At 42.4% G+C, this 15,328-nt stretch overlaps 1 protein-coding gene across 4 annotated transcripts in view; it reads right to left on the bottom strand.

Moving 5' to 3' along the window:
- COLGALT2 (collagen beta(1-O)galactosyltransferase 2) overlaps positions 1-15,328 on the bottom strand; it is a 154,614-nt gene that overhangs the window by 101,381 nt on the left and 37,905 nt on the right. For 2 of the 4 annotated variants that reach the window (XM_083847106.1, XM_083847107.1), the window contains one exon: positions 11,632-11,751. Coding sequence is in view for 2 of the 4 variants with exons in the window: in XM_083847103.1 (XP_083703229.1) it covers positions 11,669-11,751 (83 nt within the window). In the remaining 2 variants the exon portion in view is untranslated. The remainder of the gene's footprint in view (positions 1-11,631; positions 11,752-15,328) is intronic. The other 2 variants (XM_083847104.1, XM_083847103.1) reach the window with 1 other exon arrangement.

Here is a 15,328-nt window from a genome sequence, read left to right as displayed (position 1 = left end):
CGCAAGGCTTGTCTGGGAACTCTTGTGAGAAATCCCAGGCAATTAGAAACAATGATAGTAGAGGGCATACTGCCCTGGGAGTTATAGTTAGATTAGAAAGGGGAACTAGCGGATAGAAGAATGCGGAACTAACAGATAGGGCAGTAGATGACGCTTACCAATAAGGAGCTTGGCTTTTGCAATATGTATGAGCTAATTATCCTGTACACGATAAAAGACAATTGAGCTATCCATTAAAGCTGAAGCATACTTAACACTCATATTGAGCGTTTGTGTCTTCCCTCCGTCGGCAACAAATGGCGCCCGAACAGGGACCTTGGTGGACGAGGACCCGAAACGAGTAAGCTGGTTTTAGTCGACGGAGAATAAAGGAAAGCCGGTTCTGACTACGTAACCTGGATCCGCGGAACACAAGATTGGGGCGAGCAGAAGGCGACTCAGGAAGAGCGCCCGGGACGAGCCCATAGTGGGTCCCGCCGGAACGCCGCGAACAGAAACTTTGCACGGGGGCAACGGCACCGTAAGTAAAAATGGAGAAACAAGCGGCAGTTGATTTACTTAAGTGCTTTTTAGAAAAGCGTAAGACGCCAGATATAGATTGTCGTAAAGAATTACCGGGGCTGGGACGTTTGACTTTGTTTGCCCCTGACCTACACAGTCAAGAATTGCGAAACATTACTCAGCAATGGAAACGCCGAACGAGACGCAGTCTCAAAACTTTGGGGAAACAAGACTAGAAAATTGAAGACTGTTTTTCACCTGTACAAAGAAATATTAAAGGGTGGTCTTAAAATTTGAACATTGGTCTGGAGAAAAACCATGGTGTTTGTTATGGACAATTAACTGTTAAAGTTATTGTAAGTTATCTGTATTTAGCAGAGTATTTTCAACGAGTGATCTGAGCTGAAATTGGAGACTATTAGTAAGTTATGTTTGGAAGTTTTAACTTCAATGAAGTAATTATTTACTGTGAAAGAGACAAACATTGAATAACTGAACAAAGAGGGTGCAATATCTTTGTTTTTTATGAGGCTCCTGAGAATAAAACCAACTGAAGCATTTCAATTCACTTGAATGAGAAACGTGTTTAATTAAAAGAGCCCAAGAAGACACTGGTATGAAAGGTAAAATCTCAGAGGTTGGTCAGTTAATGTGGCACACTTGCTGGTCACTTTGTAAAATGTAGATTTGAAGTACAGTGGTGAAAACATTAAATGTGACTACGCAGATACTCACAGAAATGGCCCAGGACCTGGACAGCCTGCGACACGCTGTATTACAGAACAGAGCGGCGATTGATTTTCTGCTGCTGGCACAGGGCCATGGATGTGAAGAGCTCGAGGGAATGTGCTGTTTTAATCTCTCGGACCACGGCGAGTCAATTCACGAGCAGTTGAAATGGCTGAGAGACCACAACAAGAAGATAGTGGTCCAGAATAATTGGCTTGATAGACTATTTGCAAGTTGGTTTGGGAACATGGGAGGTTGGATATTGGGTCTGATAAAAGAAGGGCTACGCTTACTGCTAATAATTGTCCTAATTATAGTAGCGGCGCGAGTAGTATTTAGTTGCCTAATAAAAAGGCTCGAGCAGTTAACTAGTAGGGTTTTTCTAGCAACAGTAATAGCATGTGTAAGGTGTAATTGCTCAAAAAAAAAAAAAAAAAAAAAAAAAAAAAAAAAAAAAAAGGTCAATGCCACACGTGCTCCTTATTGCAATGCATCTCTTTGCTGTCATTATACAAACTATAATAGCATCCTTCCTTGCGCCAGGAGCCGCTCTGCTCGGCTGTGGGATCGACTGTGGAACGGACGCCCCTAGGTGCACCCCGAGCATTTTTTCCTCGGAGGGGTCTCCACTCTCAGCCGCTCACCACGGGAGCAGACAAGGACCTCCTGAAGCTGCACACAAATTATTTTAAGTGATATTGTCTTGTGGTATGAATGAGAAGTGCAAGAGGCCTCTCTGCGTGATTGTGTGATTGTGTGATTGTGCTGTGCGAGTAAGAAGCAGTATCGCTGCGAAGCAACATTCCTAGCGCTTAGTGGCTTGTTGACTGATGTAGATTCTAGTAGGCACACTACTTTACAATCGTAGTTCTGCATGAGATTTTTGACCCTGTTGCTTATTGTACCTTGCTTATTGCAGTGTGTGCGGTGATTGATAGAAAAATCTATAGAAAGCTTTTGGTTCAAAATAAAAACGGGGGAATTGTTGAGGACTGGCTCGCTGCGCGTAATCACATTGATATCATGCAGCTGCAAGATAAGGAAATGGCGGATTACCGCACCCAGCTGGTCTAGAGAAACAAGAGCAAAGACACGTACGCAAGGCTTGTCTGGGAACTCTTGTGAGAAATCCCAGGCAATTAGAAACAATGATAGTAGAGGGCATACTGCCCTGGGAGTTATAGTTAGATTAGAAAGGGGAACTAGCGGATAGAAGAATGCGGAACTAACAGATAGGGCAGTAGATGACGCTTACCAATAAGGAGCTTGGCTTTTGCAATATGTATGAGCTAATTATCCTGTACACGATAAAAGACAATTGAGCTATCCATTAAAGCTGAAGCATACTTAACACTCATATTGAGCGTTTGTGTCTTCCCTCCGTCGGCAACACTGCTGCTGCTGCTTTTCTAGCCAGCCATCAAGCTTCTGGTTTGTACTATGAATATGTCAAAAATAGACCAGAAATACAACTTGAATATGTCAAAAATAATGGAGAGCAGGGAGGAAATGAACTCAGTTTTCAAAGCACTCCATTTTTGTGACTGAAGCTGATTGTGGGCACAAGGAATTAGATGCCTGCCAATCTAGTTTATGATTGCAAAGGCTTGAAGTGTTCCTTTGCTGTTATTTCTGCCCCTTCCAAATGGCCACATCTCAGGACGCGGACTGGTGCCTAAGTAGAGGCTGGCTCCAAAAGCATGGCATTGGAAGTATTGATGGAAATAAATACTTTGTGGTGACCTCTGCATTTGCGTGCTCTGAAACATCAGCTAGAAAAGCATGACATAGAGGAGGTGGGCAAACACCAGGGCAGCCTCTACTGCCCTGGTGTTGAAAACTGGGGTACGACTGAAGGCAACTTGACTGGGGAGGCCATTTAAAAAGCGTCTGTATGCACCAAAGTGCCTTAAAATACAAAACAGCTTTCAGGACATTTCAGAACTGGAGCTGCACCTCCAGAAGCTCTGAGTCTGTACCAAACCACATAGTTCTAATGAAATATGTTCACAGCAGGGGCTGTTTAGTCTTAGTGAGCTCCTTGGTAAGGTTTCGTCAGCACCAGCTAACACTCTTCCGAGCAACACCTGGTTGCTGGGAGCACACAACCCTGGACTAACCCCAGAAGGCAGTATGAATAAAGTCTCCATGTTTGGGGCAAGAAAGGCAGGAAACAGAGCAAGGAAGGAAAGTTTAATGTGGCAGACATGGCCTGCACAAAACCACTTGTCTTCAGGATTGTCCAACAAGCCCCGGGCTGTCTCATTGAGCAGCATACATGTGGCCGGAGAAACTGCAGATCCCCCCCAAAGTCTGGAGAATGAGTTTTTGCAGACACACAACTGCGTATATCAAGCTTGGCCAAGGCACAGCCTAATACCCGTTTTTCAACAGAACAGCTCCAGTCAATACAAATCTTGCGGATAAAGTGAGAAAAATCACCACTTTCCAGGGCTTGGCTCCACTTTCAAAAAGAACTATCACAGCTATATAAAACAGTGCTCATTTTTACACTTTTGTGTAAACTTTTCCAATTTTCCCAGCGTCATGTTATGGCACTGGGAAAAGGCTACCTCAGATTCCTGGAAAGGCGTCTGCGCAAGCACCACGTGCCTCTGAACAAGCTTGACAGCCCCATACTGAAACACAGATGGGCAGAGCAGAGTTTAATGTTTAAGATGTAGTCCCCGTGAACATCTTCGATTTGCTCTTCAGAGAGCTGTGCTGGGTGCAGTTACAGTCCCTCCTACGGAGAGTTTTCTCTGCTCCGAGGTTCTCTACAAGTCTCAGTCATGTGGCCTCTGTGCACGGGTCTCTTCCATCACTTTGTTCTTTTCCCTCCAGCCTTTATCTTCTAACACTGTGGCAAGATCACAGCATAAATCTGCTTACTTGCACTGAGTCACAACAGAGATATATTTGGGCAGTCAGATTGTCAGACCCTCCATCACTGCCGAGAATACTAAAATGCCTAACTTGAATGGACAGCTTGAAAGCACCTTCCTAACCTGCTGATGTCTCTTTGCATGCACGTGGGCACCTATACATGTAAGAGACATTTTTCTCCTTCATTTGTGAACAAGTGAGACAATTCATGCAAAAGCATTCACTGCTGCATACATATGGAGGCTTACAGACATGGATTACACCATCAACACACAGTAAAGGTCTGAAACAGATCTGAGGCTAGAGACTACTTACATTTCTGATAATCATTAAAAACTGGGCAGTTTACACCAGAGTCTGGCCCATGACATTTAACTTACATGACAGAAATGGAAGTGAAGCATCAACTATTGAGAATAGATCCTGATGTCATAGAGTTTCAAATTAGAAACACAGACAAAAGGGATGAGGATTTTCTCTGAAATCATATCTACCTCACAGCTCACTCCTATTTTGTTTCTTCAGACTCTCTAATAGCTACTATTTTGAATTGCATATTTATACCACAAACTATTTTTCTCTTTTTAAGCAGACAGAAGTGAAATCAACTTGTAATATCTCTACATCCTTTTGTGAAGGTGTTGAAGTAGCTGCCTGCTCATTTTTTACTGTTTTTAAAAAATGTATTTTAGGGCTGCCAGGAAAAAAAAGAAAAGAAAGAAAAAAGAAAGACTTGATAAATACCAGAGAACTGATAAGCCTGTGTCTGTTCCCAGCTGGGAGATCTCAATGTGGATAAGAGAAGAAGCCCAGCTTGCAAGCAAGGAACAGAGCTCAAGGTCCTGACCCATATGAGCCCATGATCACTCTTGCTTTCAATCCTTCATAAATTTGTTTTAAAACCCTGCTTTGGCCCAAGTTCTAGGGACTCTTCCAAGTCACACTGGACTGCTATTTGGATTTATTAAGGTTATATACAAGAATACGTATTTGTAAAATTTTACAATATGCTGGGCTTAATGAAAAGCCTTCTCTACATCCACAGAAAGCAAGAAAAAACAGTTTTAACACAACAGTGTCTCATCTTCTGCTGTTTGACTCAGCACCAGCCTTTTTCCCTCCTTTAGGAGGAAGTTCTCCTGGGGTGAGGACACAGGTCCATCCCTTCGTGTTACTCAAAGCAGACCCATCTCTGCTTGCACTTGGTGAAGCTCAGGAGTCCCCGTCTGACCTGTGCAGGTACAGATGCACCTCTCATTAAGACAAGGATGAATCAGATCTCTTTTTTGGCTTTCGCGTAAGTCCCTTGAGAAAGAGTTAGGTTAGAAATCCCCTTGTACCATATGATATCACAGGTGCAGGTAAAAATGCAATCAAGTATAATTCATATTCTGATCAGTAAGAACCGTTACATGTAATGGTAAAAGACTCTCAGCTTGTTTTGGCTGATTAAAGTGTTTTTTTTTTAAATCAACTAATGTATCACTGCTTCAGAAATATATATATATATATCTCCTTGAATGCCCAGAAGGCTCCTGTTATAGCCTGGGACCAGCTGTAATACTGACTTTAGGAGCCCACATTTACAGAACTGCTGGGAAACTAAAATCCATCTAGCAGGACAGTTCAACAGGGAATTTTGGCCTTCAACAATTAATAAACCAGCTTTGGAGCTGCCTGGGTTTATGTATCATGGTTTAAATAAGCCGGGTACTTCCAGGTCAGAGGTTTTCTTGAGAAAGCTAGAACAAGTTTTGCTATGCTTGGAAGTTCAATGATGATGGTATGGCAATATTGGTTGTACTGCTTTTTTCAGGCTTGCAAGAGCTGAAGCCCCTATCTTCACCTACCAGATCTTCAAGGTAGATCTGGGATGACGGAGGAGAAGAAAGCAAGGCAGGAGGAAGCATCCTCCCTCTCATAACCCTCAGTGATGAGGGAGGAATGAAAAAGAATGACAAAAAAGAACAAACAAAAAAAAACCCTACTACATTAGTTTCCAAATTCCAGTTTTGTTCAATTAAAAATCCAGAAAGCACAAGTTTTTGCCATATTCCCCACAAGTTATAAACCTTATTCAATTATCTTAAGTCAGATTATTACACTGGAGACTTCTGTTATACACTGAAAGGAAAAAAAAAGAAAAACCAATTTGAAGGAATGTTTTAAGGCAGTGATAAGACTCTTTCTGGAGGTGTTTTTTTGGGGAATTAGCTAATTAATAACAAAATATCCAATGTAAACACAACATACTTGTAGAGTTGCAGGTAGCTGTAGAGCAAATGGAGAAACACTTCTTTTTTAAAATGCCCTGTAGGCTCGGAACTTCAGGAAATAAATCTCAGAGGCACTATTTGGATACCACAGAGCAGTGCAAAAAATTAAGTATGTAGAGCCTGAAAAATCAAGGAATAATGGAAATGCAAATCCCAGATTACCTGGCTGTGGGCTCACTTCTCATCCCTTCCAAACCGTTTGCTTTAAAGCAGTCATTCAGCTTCAGAGAGAATCCAAATTATTCCCTAGCTTTTTTCAATGGAAATGAGTGTGCAGAAGCCAGCTGAAGGCTATTTTCTCTTCATCCCTCCTGTGCATACTGAAGCAGATGCTACTCTCTTCTTGGTTGTGAATAAGAAGAGGTAGTCTGTTGGGAGGGCTGTGTACTGCAGGTTATTGTTCCTGCTCAAACTCTAGGTATGGCTGCAAAACTCAGCACTTTTTCACTAAGCAATAAGAGCAAAGTCTGTATGTAATTTGTGTGCACCAAATGTATTTTAGAAATGGACGAGGATGCTAGTACAGAAAAACCCTGTCAGCGCATCTTCCATCGTCAAAGTCCTTTCAATGATAGAGGTGGATAGAGAATCAGCCTATCTCCATCCCTTCAACAGAAAAACAACTGGACTTGTAAGCAAAAACAGTTGTATATAATAGGCTGTTGGCACTGTCTCCTCTGTACCGAACTCCCCTATTTCATGGTCACTTCAGGCAAGACTGCTGTAGCTCACCACACCTCCAACCTGTTCTTCCTTGTTAGGGAACAGCAGATCCAGCTGTGCATCTTCTCATTGCAGCCTCGTGCTAAGATGTTGCCCAATGCCTTACAGAAACCTCCTGGACTGCTTGTGTACTGCTGTGAGGAGCCAAGGGGTTAAAGTGCCTAGAAAGAACCAGCCTCTGACTTGGAGGGTTTCTCAAGTTGCTTAAGACTTTGTGCTCTGCCCGACACGGTCGTCTGTCTTGTGAAGTCCCACCATGCTCTCCACCAGCTCCTCCTGTAAAAGGGCTCCCTGCACTTGAGCTGCTCCATCATCAGCTTGATGAGACTTTTGGCAAAAACGCTCTCCCCCAGTGTGACCAAATGGATGACTTCTGAGCCCAGCAGCCCTTGTTCTTTCATGGCAGACCAAAGCCATAGCATTACACACAACTTCATGCAGTCAGCTGTGTACGCAGAGGATGCATTCAACCCTACCGAAGCCCCGCTCCTTTGCTTATAGAATCAGGGAGAATAAATACTACCTCACCACCCTCATCCTTCACTGTTGGCCACAGGGCTCTGCAGTCACCCGCTTCACTCCAGGTCTCTCTCAGTGGTGACACTGGTACCCACGTGGAGAAAAAACAAAGGCTAATGATTGAAGAAGTGGGTAAGCTTCAGTCTCCAGGATGCACCCTCCAGCGCCAGCTGGGCAGGGACTGATCCATGTGGCTTTGTCACCACTCTTGCTGCATTGTACCCTGTGGTGCAAGCAGTTTCTGGTCTCTTTCACACCCTAGCCCTGCTGAGAAGGGAAGTCGGTGGTGACCACATTCCCCAGCTGAGACCAGCACACATCCGCACAGATGCCCCACACTCCCTGACCAAAGGCAGACTAGGACCAAAGGCCAAGACCTTTTTAGGTTGTATGCCTGACAAGAAAGAGCTACAGAAGATAGCAGCCACAGAAGCCACTTGGAAGCTACCAAGAACAAGCTGACATTAAGAATAACAAAAGCTGAACAAAAACAAAAATACCCTCATATATAGCAAACCCTACAAAGAAATACATACACACACACAAAACAAACAAACAAATAAATCTCACTCCCACAAAAACTTGCCTGTTCAAATAATTTACAAGTGGTCAAAAAAACAAACCAAACCAAAAAACAACAAAAACAGAGAACCACCCACTTGCCCAGACTGCCAAAAATGTAGCGGAACGACAACAATAACAAAACCAACAACCATCCAAACAAACTGCCCAATCCCAGACACAGTAACCCCCTCCCGCAAACATGCTGAAAAGGCCAACAGCAGTACTGTTCCCTGCTGAAGAAACTCCCTCTCAAGAAAATGTAAAAAAAAGCACCAAACAGTTGTTTGCTGGTTTCTTGGAAATATTTATGAACAATATTCATAGGAAATGTTCTCAAGGGGAAGTCACATAAATGAGTACAGACATGGGACATAGATGGGAAAATGGATGGATCAATCTGGCTCTCCAGAGAGGAATTCTGGTGCCTAACGAGTCCAAAGTCATCAGTTCATTCCCACCCAGCACATACATCAAACCTCTAACAAAGAGCAACCTTGTCGAACAACCTTATGTGTTAACTACTGACACTCCTGATGAGACACTTTAACTGGCAAGGGTTTGATTTATTAACGTAGGAGCTGCCTGATGCTAGTAAGGATAAATTCACTCAGTTTTCAGAGGGTTTCCTAACCCATTCTTTGGTTTAGTTGAACATTGAAAATGGTTAAGTAAATGCACATAAGATGGTTTGCTGTTAATTGTCCTTTCATTTTTTTGCTTACAAATGAGAAATTTGCACCAAAGGATCATTTTTGCACACAAAATTACAGATTATCAAGGCAGATATAGATAGGTTAGAATAAACTTTTTTTTAAAAGCAATAGTTATGATTTCTGCTATATGTAGAACTGTGTTACTCTAATGTTTTATTTCTTACAGGTGAGAAATATTTATTTGCCTCATAAGAGGATACTACAAGTAGAGAATCTCCTTCATGCATACACCAAATACACCTTCTATTGCGTTACTAAACAATACTGACACTAAAAAACTCAGTGGGAGCTTCTGAACAAGCACAGCCATTACCCATAATGTGCACAAGGGACACAGTATGTGATCAAGAATAAAACGTTCACCTCAAGTGGTTCTTCAAAGTCTGTATTGACACCCATAAGGTTTTCTGCAACAGGCTACTGTTAGTAATTAGTGGTGCTGCTCAGCATCTCCATTACTTTTTTTTTTTTTTTGGAGGACTAATCAACATCTTTAGCACTTACAACCAATTCTTCAGTCTGAGTTTTGGAGGCTGAGATAGCAAGTGGTACATGTTCTGCAGTCCCTCCAGGATGGCACAGTTGCTGGGGCCATGCAGCTGGAACATCCAACATGGTTTTCACACTAAACAAGGGCAGCAAGGTGTTTCATTACACAAACAAGCTCTTTATGAAATAACTTGTGCCCAGCTGGTAGAAATAAAGCTGAGACTGTCTTTAGGCATCTCTAATTTCTGTGCCAGCAAAGTGAAGCTCTAATAATGTGAATACTCAGCATCCGATGGCATCTTCCTAGCTCTGCTCAGAGCAAATGCAGGTAACATCTATTTTTGCAACTGGATCTGAAAGCTCTTGCTAGTTTTTCTGAAAAGTTAATTGCCAGCCAGCATCAGAGCTGCCTTTGCCCCCAGGACAGCTCAGCATCCTCCTGCAAGCAGAGGTCAGGTACCGTGGTTCACAAGACACTGGCACACATTGAATATAACATTTTCCAATATGAAAGAACTGCTTAAGGGATATACCAGCTTGCGTCACATGAATTTGTAGACTTGTTTACAACTAGTAAACCCAGTAGACCTGTTATGGACATTTATAATACATGTCACTGTACTGTGCTATGCCAGCCCAGTCCAAGAGCAGGGACGCAGCAAGTCCTGCTCAGCAGAACATGCTGTCCTCTGCCCTTCTCAGTGTGCTACCAAAGCCCTTAATTGGAATATGATATCATTGCTTTGCCCTACTCTACATTTATCTTTAGCAGAAGAATAGCACAATTACATGGGTCATGAATGCATCTAGACAAATGTGCTGTTTATCACTGGAAATATTTGATTCAGGACTTCATGCCTCACATATACGCTCCGAGGAAATTTAAAAAAAAATCCAGGCAAATCTCCATGGCCCCTCCATATGCAGCCAGCCAGCATTTATTAATCTTAGGAGCCATTTAAAGTTTCTTCAAGAATAAAAAAACAGTTTTATATACAATTTAAATACTCTGTATGTTTGATAACCTACATAAAGTTTGCAGGCGACATTTGCACTATGCTAATAATCTATTATCACTAAGTAATTCCCATTTTTCATTCACAATTTATAGTACTATTGAGTCTCCCACAGCATTTTTTTACAGTTCACCAAGTGTTTAAGCCAAGGAAGAAAGGAAGGTCAAAAGAACATAAGCAACTTGCTGAAGATCCCTAAAAAAGGCAGTAAAACGCAGGTGTCTTTGCATCGGCCCAGCACTCTTATAAATATAGACTCATTTTACAGTCGTTCAAAGATCAAAGACACAAAGAGTTTGCAAAGAGAAAATAAAAATATATGTACACAGAAAATTTCACACACCAAACCCAAAGATACATGTGTCTTTAAAAGGTCTGAATAAAAGCAATATCACTTGCTGACTATCAGAACCTGAGAAATGAACCGTTACTCCACTGAGAAAAGTAGCACCAAACCCCTTGTCTCTGAATCCCACATTAACTTTTGACCAAGCCTGATGGGAAGAGGAGCAGTCCACGACCCCAGCAAATTTCCAGCCCCCCAACAGAATGCTCCTCTAACTGTGATCTCTACTAGTGTCGCACCTCTACCATCTGCCTTGCACCTTGAGAGCTAGGAACTTCAGAGCTTTATTGGGATTGCACCCTGCATTACACAAAACTATTAGCTATTTTTCTCACTAGTTGAGATGAGATAGGAAATGTTTTGCTACATCAGCCCAATAAAAAGAGATGTCATAAATTATTATTCTAAGCTGGAAGAATTTAAGGCCCTTCAGCACTGAAATGAGGTGGTCTTTGAAATAAAATCCTCACCAGAGGGTAAGAATACAGATCTCATTTTCTTAATGTCAGAAGGGTAATATCACGAGGGAACAAATAACTTCGTTTCTCACTGATATGCACATATTGAAAATGACTGCCTTCTCACTGGATAATCAAACATTTTTCGTTTAGAGAAACAGAAGTTACCACTGCAATGTGATTTTGGATTCCAGCTTGCTCTTAACCTGATGTTTATTATGTGTACTAACACTGAAGGATTTGTCTAAGATATCTCAAGAGTTGTCTGCACAGACGTTTCCTAGTGTATTTATACATTTAACCTCTAGTACTGAGGTATTCAGTGCTGAAATATTTAACAGATTGTCAAAATCTGGGTAAAAAATGGGTTAAAATGTACTAGCAAACATCTTTGTGAACACAAACACTTACTGCTTCTCAGTCTTCAACTCTTCCAGTACCATCGCACCTGGTTATGTCTCTGGCAGATTCTCTCTGCTGGCTCTTCATTTTCTTTCCAGATGTGAAACCACGGAACTTCAGTGTTCATTACTGTAAGAGTTAACAAATACACATGTTTTGTTTCTCCACAGGTGAGATCAGATTGATCTTGTCTTGAGAAACACATACACAGATCATTGCCATTTTAGATACCTCTGGAGCATCTGGAACTTTACAGGTGTTACACCACAGGTCAAACATTGACTGGATGAGCCACTACAGGTGAATGAGGAAACTCAGCACTTCTGAAGCCATCTTAATGATTACTACTATGTTTGAGTAGTTGTCTTAAAAAAAAAAAAAAAGAGAGAGAGAGAGAAAGAGAGAGAGAGAGAAGTGTGGCTCCTTTGTTGGTGAAAACAAAAACAACCACAAATGAAAGAAGTCAAAAAACCCACCTTACTTTTGAGTCACAAACCAACTGTAACTACACTCTGGAGAGAACCCAAGCAGCACAAATATCCCTGTTCACCTCGAGGGGCAATACCTGACAACGCCTGTGAAGCAGCCAGGCACAGGAACAGAGGCGAGGAAGGAAAGGCAGAGTGCTTTTAGAACTCAACAGTCAGTGGCTCAACCTGCTGTCAGACAGCAGCAGCGTAAAAGCTCTGGATATCCAAGAGTCCAACAGATGAGGGCTAGGACAGCTTTCATCCCAGATGATGTGTATCTTGGCCCAAATCTCCTGAATCCTCATGAACTTCATCCAATTTTATTTTAATTTTTTTTAGCACTTCAGGAAAGACTAACAGAGTTTTTGTTTTTGTTTTCCCTCCTTGTCCTTTCACCATCTCTTCTCCCATTCACCCTGAGCTGGAAGAGAACATCTCCCAGCTGAGGCAGCATCCCCAGCCATGGCGAACACCCACGGTCAGCAACAAGAGGAGGTCAGTGCACAAAGTCATTGCAGCTGCTTGAGTCAGCTCTTGGTTTTCCAAATGAAAGCTTTCTCCAGACATTAATAATGCTTCTCTCGGCCCAGCTGCTCACAATCACACAGTCTAATGATGCTGCTGTTGTCACACATCACATTCACTTAATCCTTCCTAAAATCTGCACAAATATTTGAGAGCAGGGAACCTGCTGCCCTGATGAGTTCTCATGAGCCCTGAGCTGTAGTACCAAGACCAGCTCTGAAAGTGGTGGCTCTCCTGATCCTCTCACCCTTTACTCTCCAAAAGCTATTTCATCACTGAGGAACATTAAAGCTGAACGTTGAGGTGCGTCAATTCTGGAAGAAGGTAAATGCAGCTCCTGGTATTTGACAACACAACCGCTGCCTTGTATGGTTAAGCATGGTTAGTGTTTGGTGCAGAGATTTAGCTCCAACTCCATTTTTCAGTCAACTGTCCCCATCCCACCAGGCTGCCCAAGAGGGACATGCCCCAGGAAGGGGCACACAGTTTGCACTGATAAATAGCAACAGTTGCCAGTGGGAGAGATTAAGTGTTAAGGTGCTAGGGCAGTTCACCAAAGCACTGTTAAGTGTTTTTGATGAAACCTGAAACCTTGGTTTCAGCACCTCAGTACTGAACACCAAACCCTGGCGAGAGCAGGAAGAAGCACAGCTCACGCTGGTTTAGAGATGTACAGTTTCCTCAACATAGAGAAAGTTCCAAGAGATCAGCTTTGAAACAGTGTTTGATGGTTAAATGCAACTGCGACAGCTGATGAACATGGTTCAACATCAGGTCTAGATGAGTGCAATGTACCTTCTCCAGAAGGCTCTTTGCAACCCGAAATTTTCCATAATTAAGGACATTTAAGGGCAGCATCTCACAGAAACAGATGAATTTTGAAACACTTCCCTTCTTGATGTTGCCTTGCAGAGTGAAGGGAAGAACAGAAGCCTGGATGGTTTCTGTTAAGCAACTTTCACTGCATTTGAAGTCTTGAAACCCGTGTGTGTGCTGGCACCTGCTTTCCCCTGCTACAGCTAATCCAACGCCTCACTCAACACACCAGTAAAGCACGGTCCCTGTGTTCCTGCATTCAACGTGCTTGCTGTGGCTGTTCCCCACCACACTTGTGACAGAGCAGAGGGATAAGTCAGAAGTATCAGGTTTGAGGAATGGAGGAGTGAATTGTAAACGGAAACACATGTAGCATTACTAACATGGCTAAAATGTACCCGGAAGTTTCCCATGACTTGCACGCTTGCCTTCCCTTATATATATTTTTAAATAAAGTTTGGCAGCAGTTCAGCCCTAGGATTAAAATAACCACTTAGTGTCATCCCAAGGAAAAAGCAGAGGACAACTCTATGCAGGGGCAGCTGCTCTGCCCCTATTGAAGGCACAGTTTTGTGCAAGATCTGGAAAGAAATAACCTTTTTTATAGCCATCATTCAGAGACATTCATGCAGCTCCTCCTTTGGACATGCTGGCCTTGGTTTGGAAGGCTCAGTTTGGCAAGATTTTAAAAACTGCGATCAGTGCCTAATGTCAGTGCTGATAACCTGTATTATGCACAAGTCCAAATAAGAAGCAACATTTTAGGTGGTAGCATAAGAGTGCAGAAATGTTCAGTTCAAAAAAAAAAACACAAAACAAAACAACAAAAAAAACCTTGCAGTTAAAAATTGGCTTCTATTATGCTGCTATTGCAAGAGAATCTGGCTTTTCATTTAGAAATAGATTTCTTTCCACAACTATGAGGGCCTGAATGTTTGAGAACAAGAACTCAGTGTTCAGAAGCCAGTAAGCAAATAAAGACCCTGAGGTTTCTCTGTATTTAAAAAAAAAGTTATGACTGAGGCCTGACTCATGATTTTTGAATTCTTGGAGGTAGCAAAGTTAGTAATTCTGTAGTCTCTTGTGGGTTGGGACTTTCATGAGCTTCTTTGCGCATAGCTAACATAAGCTTCACACAAGCTTTTCAACCCCTTAGCCATACTACACTTAAATCTGTTTCATTGAATGTGGTCCAGGAAAAGCTGGTCTGTGACTTTTACAGGAGATATTAATGAATAATACATCTAGCTGTTTTCAGCAAATTCAGTTCTCTAATGAAAACCAAAGGCATACTTCCAGTCTGAGCTCCACTGAGCATCAGTCAGATCTCAGTGATGTAAATCCATGTCCAGAAGCAGTGTAGGCCTTCAGCCTGGCTTAGCCTGAAGCACATAAAAAGACAAAAGCTTTGCATAAAATGTGATCCCTCACCTTTTTAAAAAGTGATTTCAATGGATTGCCTTACACTATTGGATACTATCTTCCAGTTCAATCACAGCACCTCTGTAAACTTTGCGCTCTATAACTAATATTTGTGTACCACTTCTAATATCCAAGGTCATTCAGTGCACAAGCAGCAAGAGTCTGAAAGAGTTTCAGACCTACCCCACATGGTCGAACACACTAGGCTGGGAGTGGCTGAGCCTCCAGGACTCACACAAACCATTAACCACGTATAATGGTCACCGCTTTCTACGCTACACTGTCAGCCAGGGCAAACAGACAAGCCTCGCAGTGTGATCCCAAAAGCACGGACTTGTGTCATGCGGTGCCGACAGTGGCAGCATGGAGTAGGCTGGGCTGAAAGGCCTCTCTCACGAGAGAAAGCAAGAAGCAGGGTTGGTAGATTTGCTCTGCAGTAAATGCCAAAGCTCCTTGCCTACGCTTAGTTATTA

Source organism: Anser anser (assembly GCF_964211835.1).
Source record: "Anser anser genome assembly, chromosome: 8".
NCBI lineage: Eukaryota > Metazoa > Chordata > Aves > Anseriformes > Anatidae > Anser > Anser anser.
The sequence above is the reverse complement of the archived record's forward strand: the minus strand, read 5'-3'. Positions and strand labels throughout refer to the sequence as shown.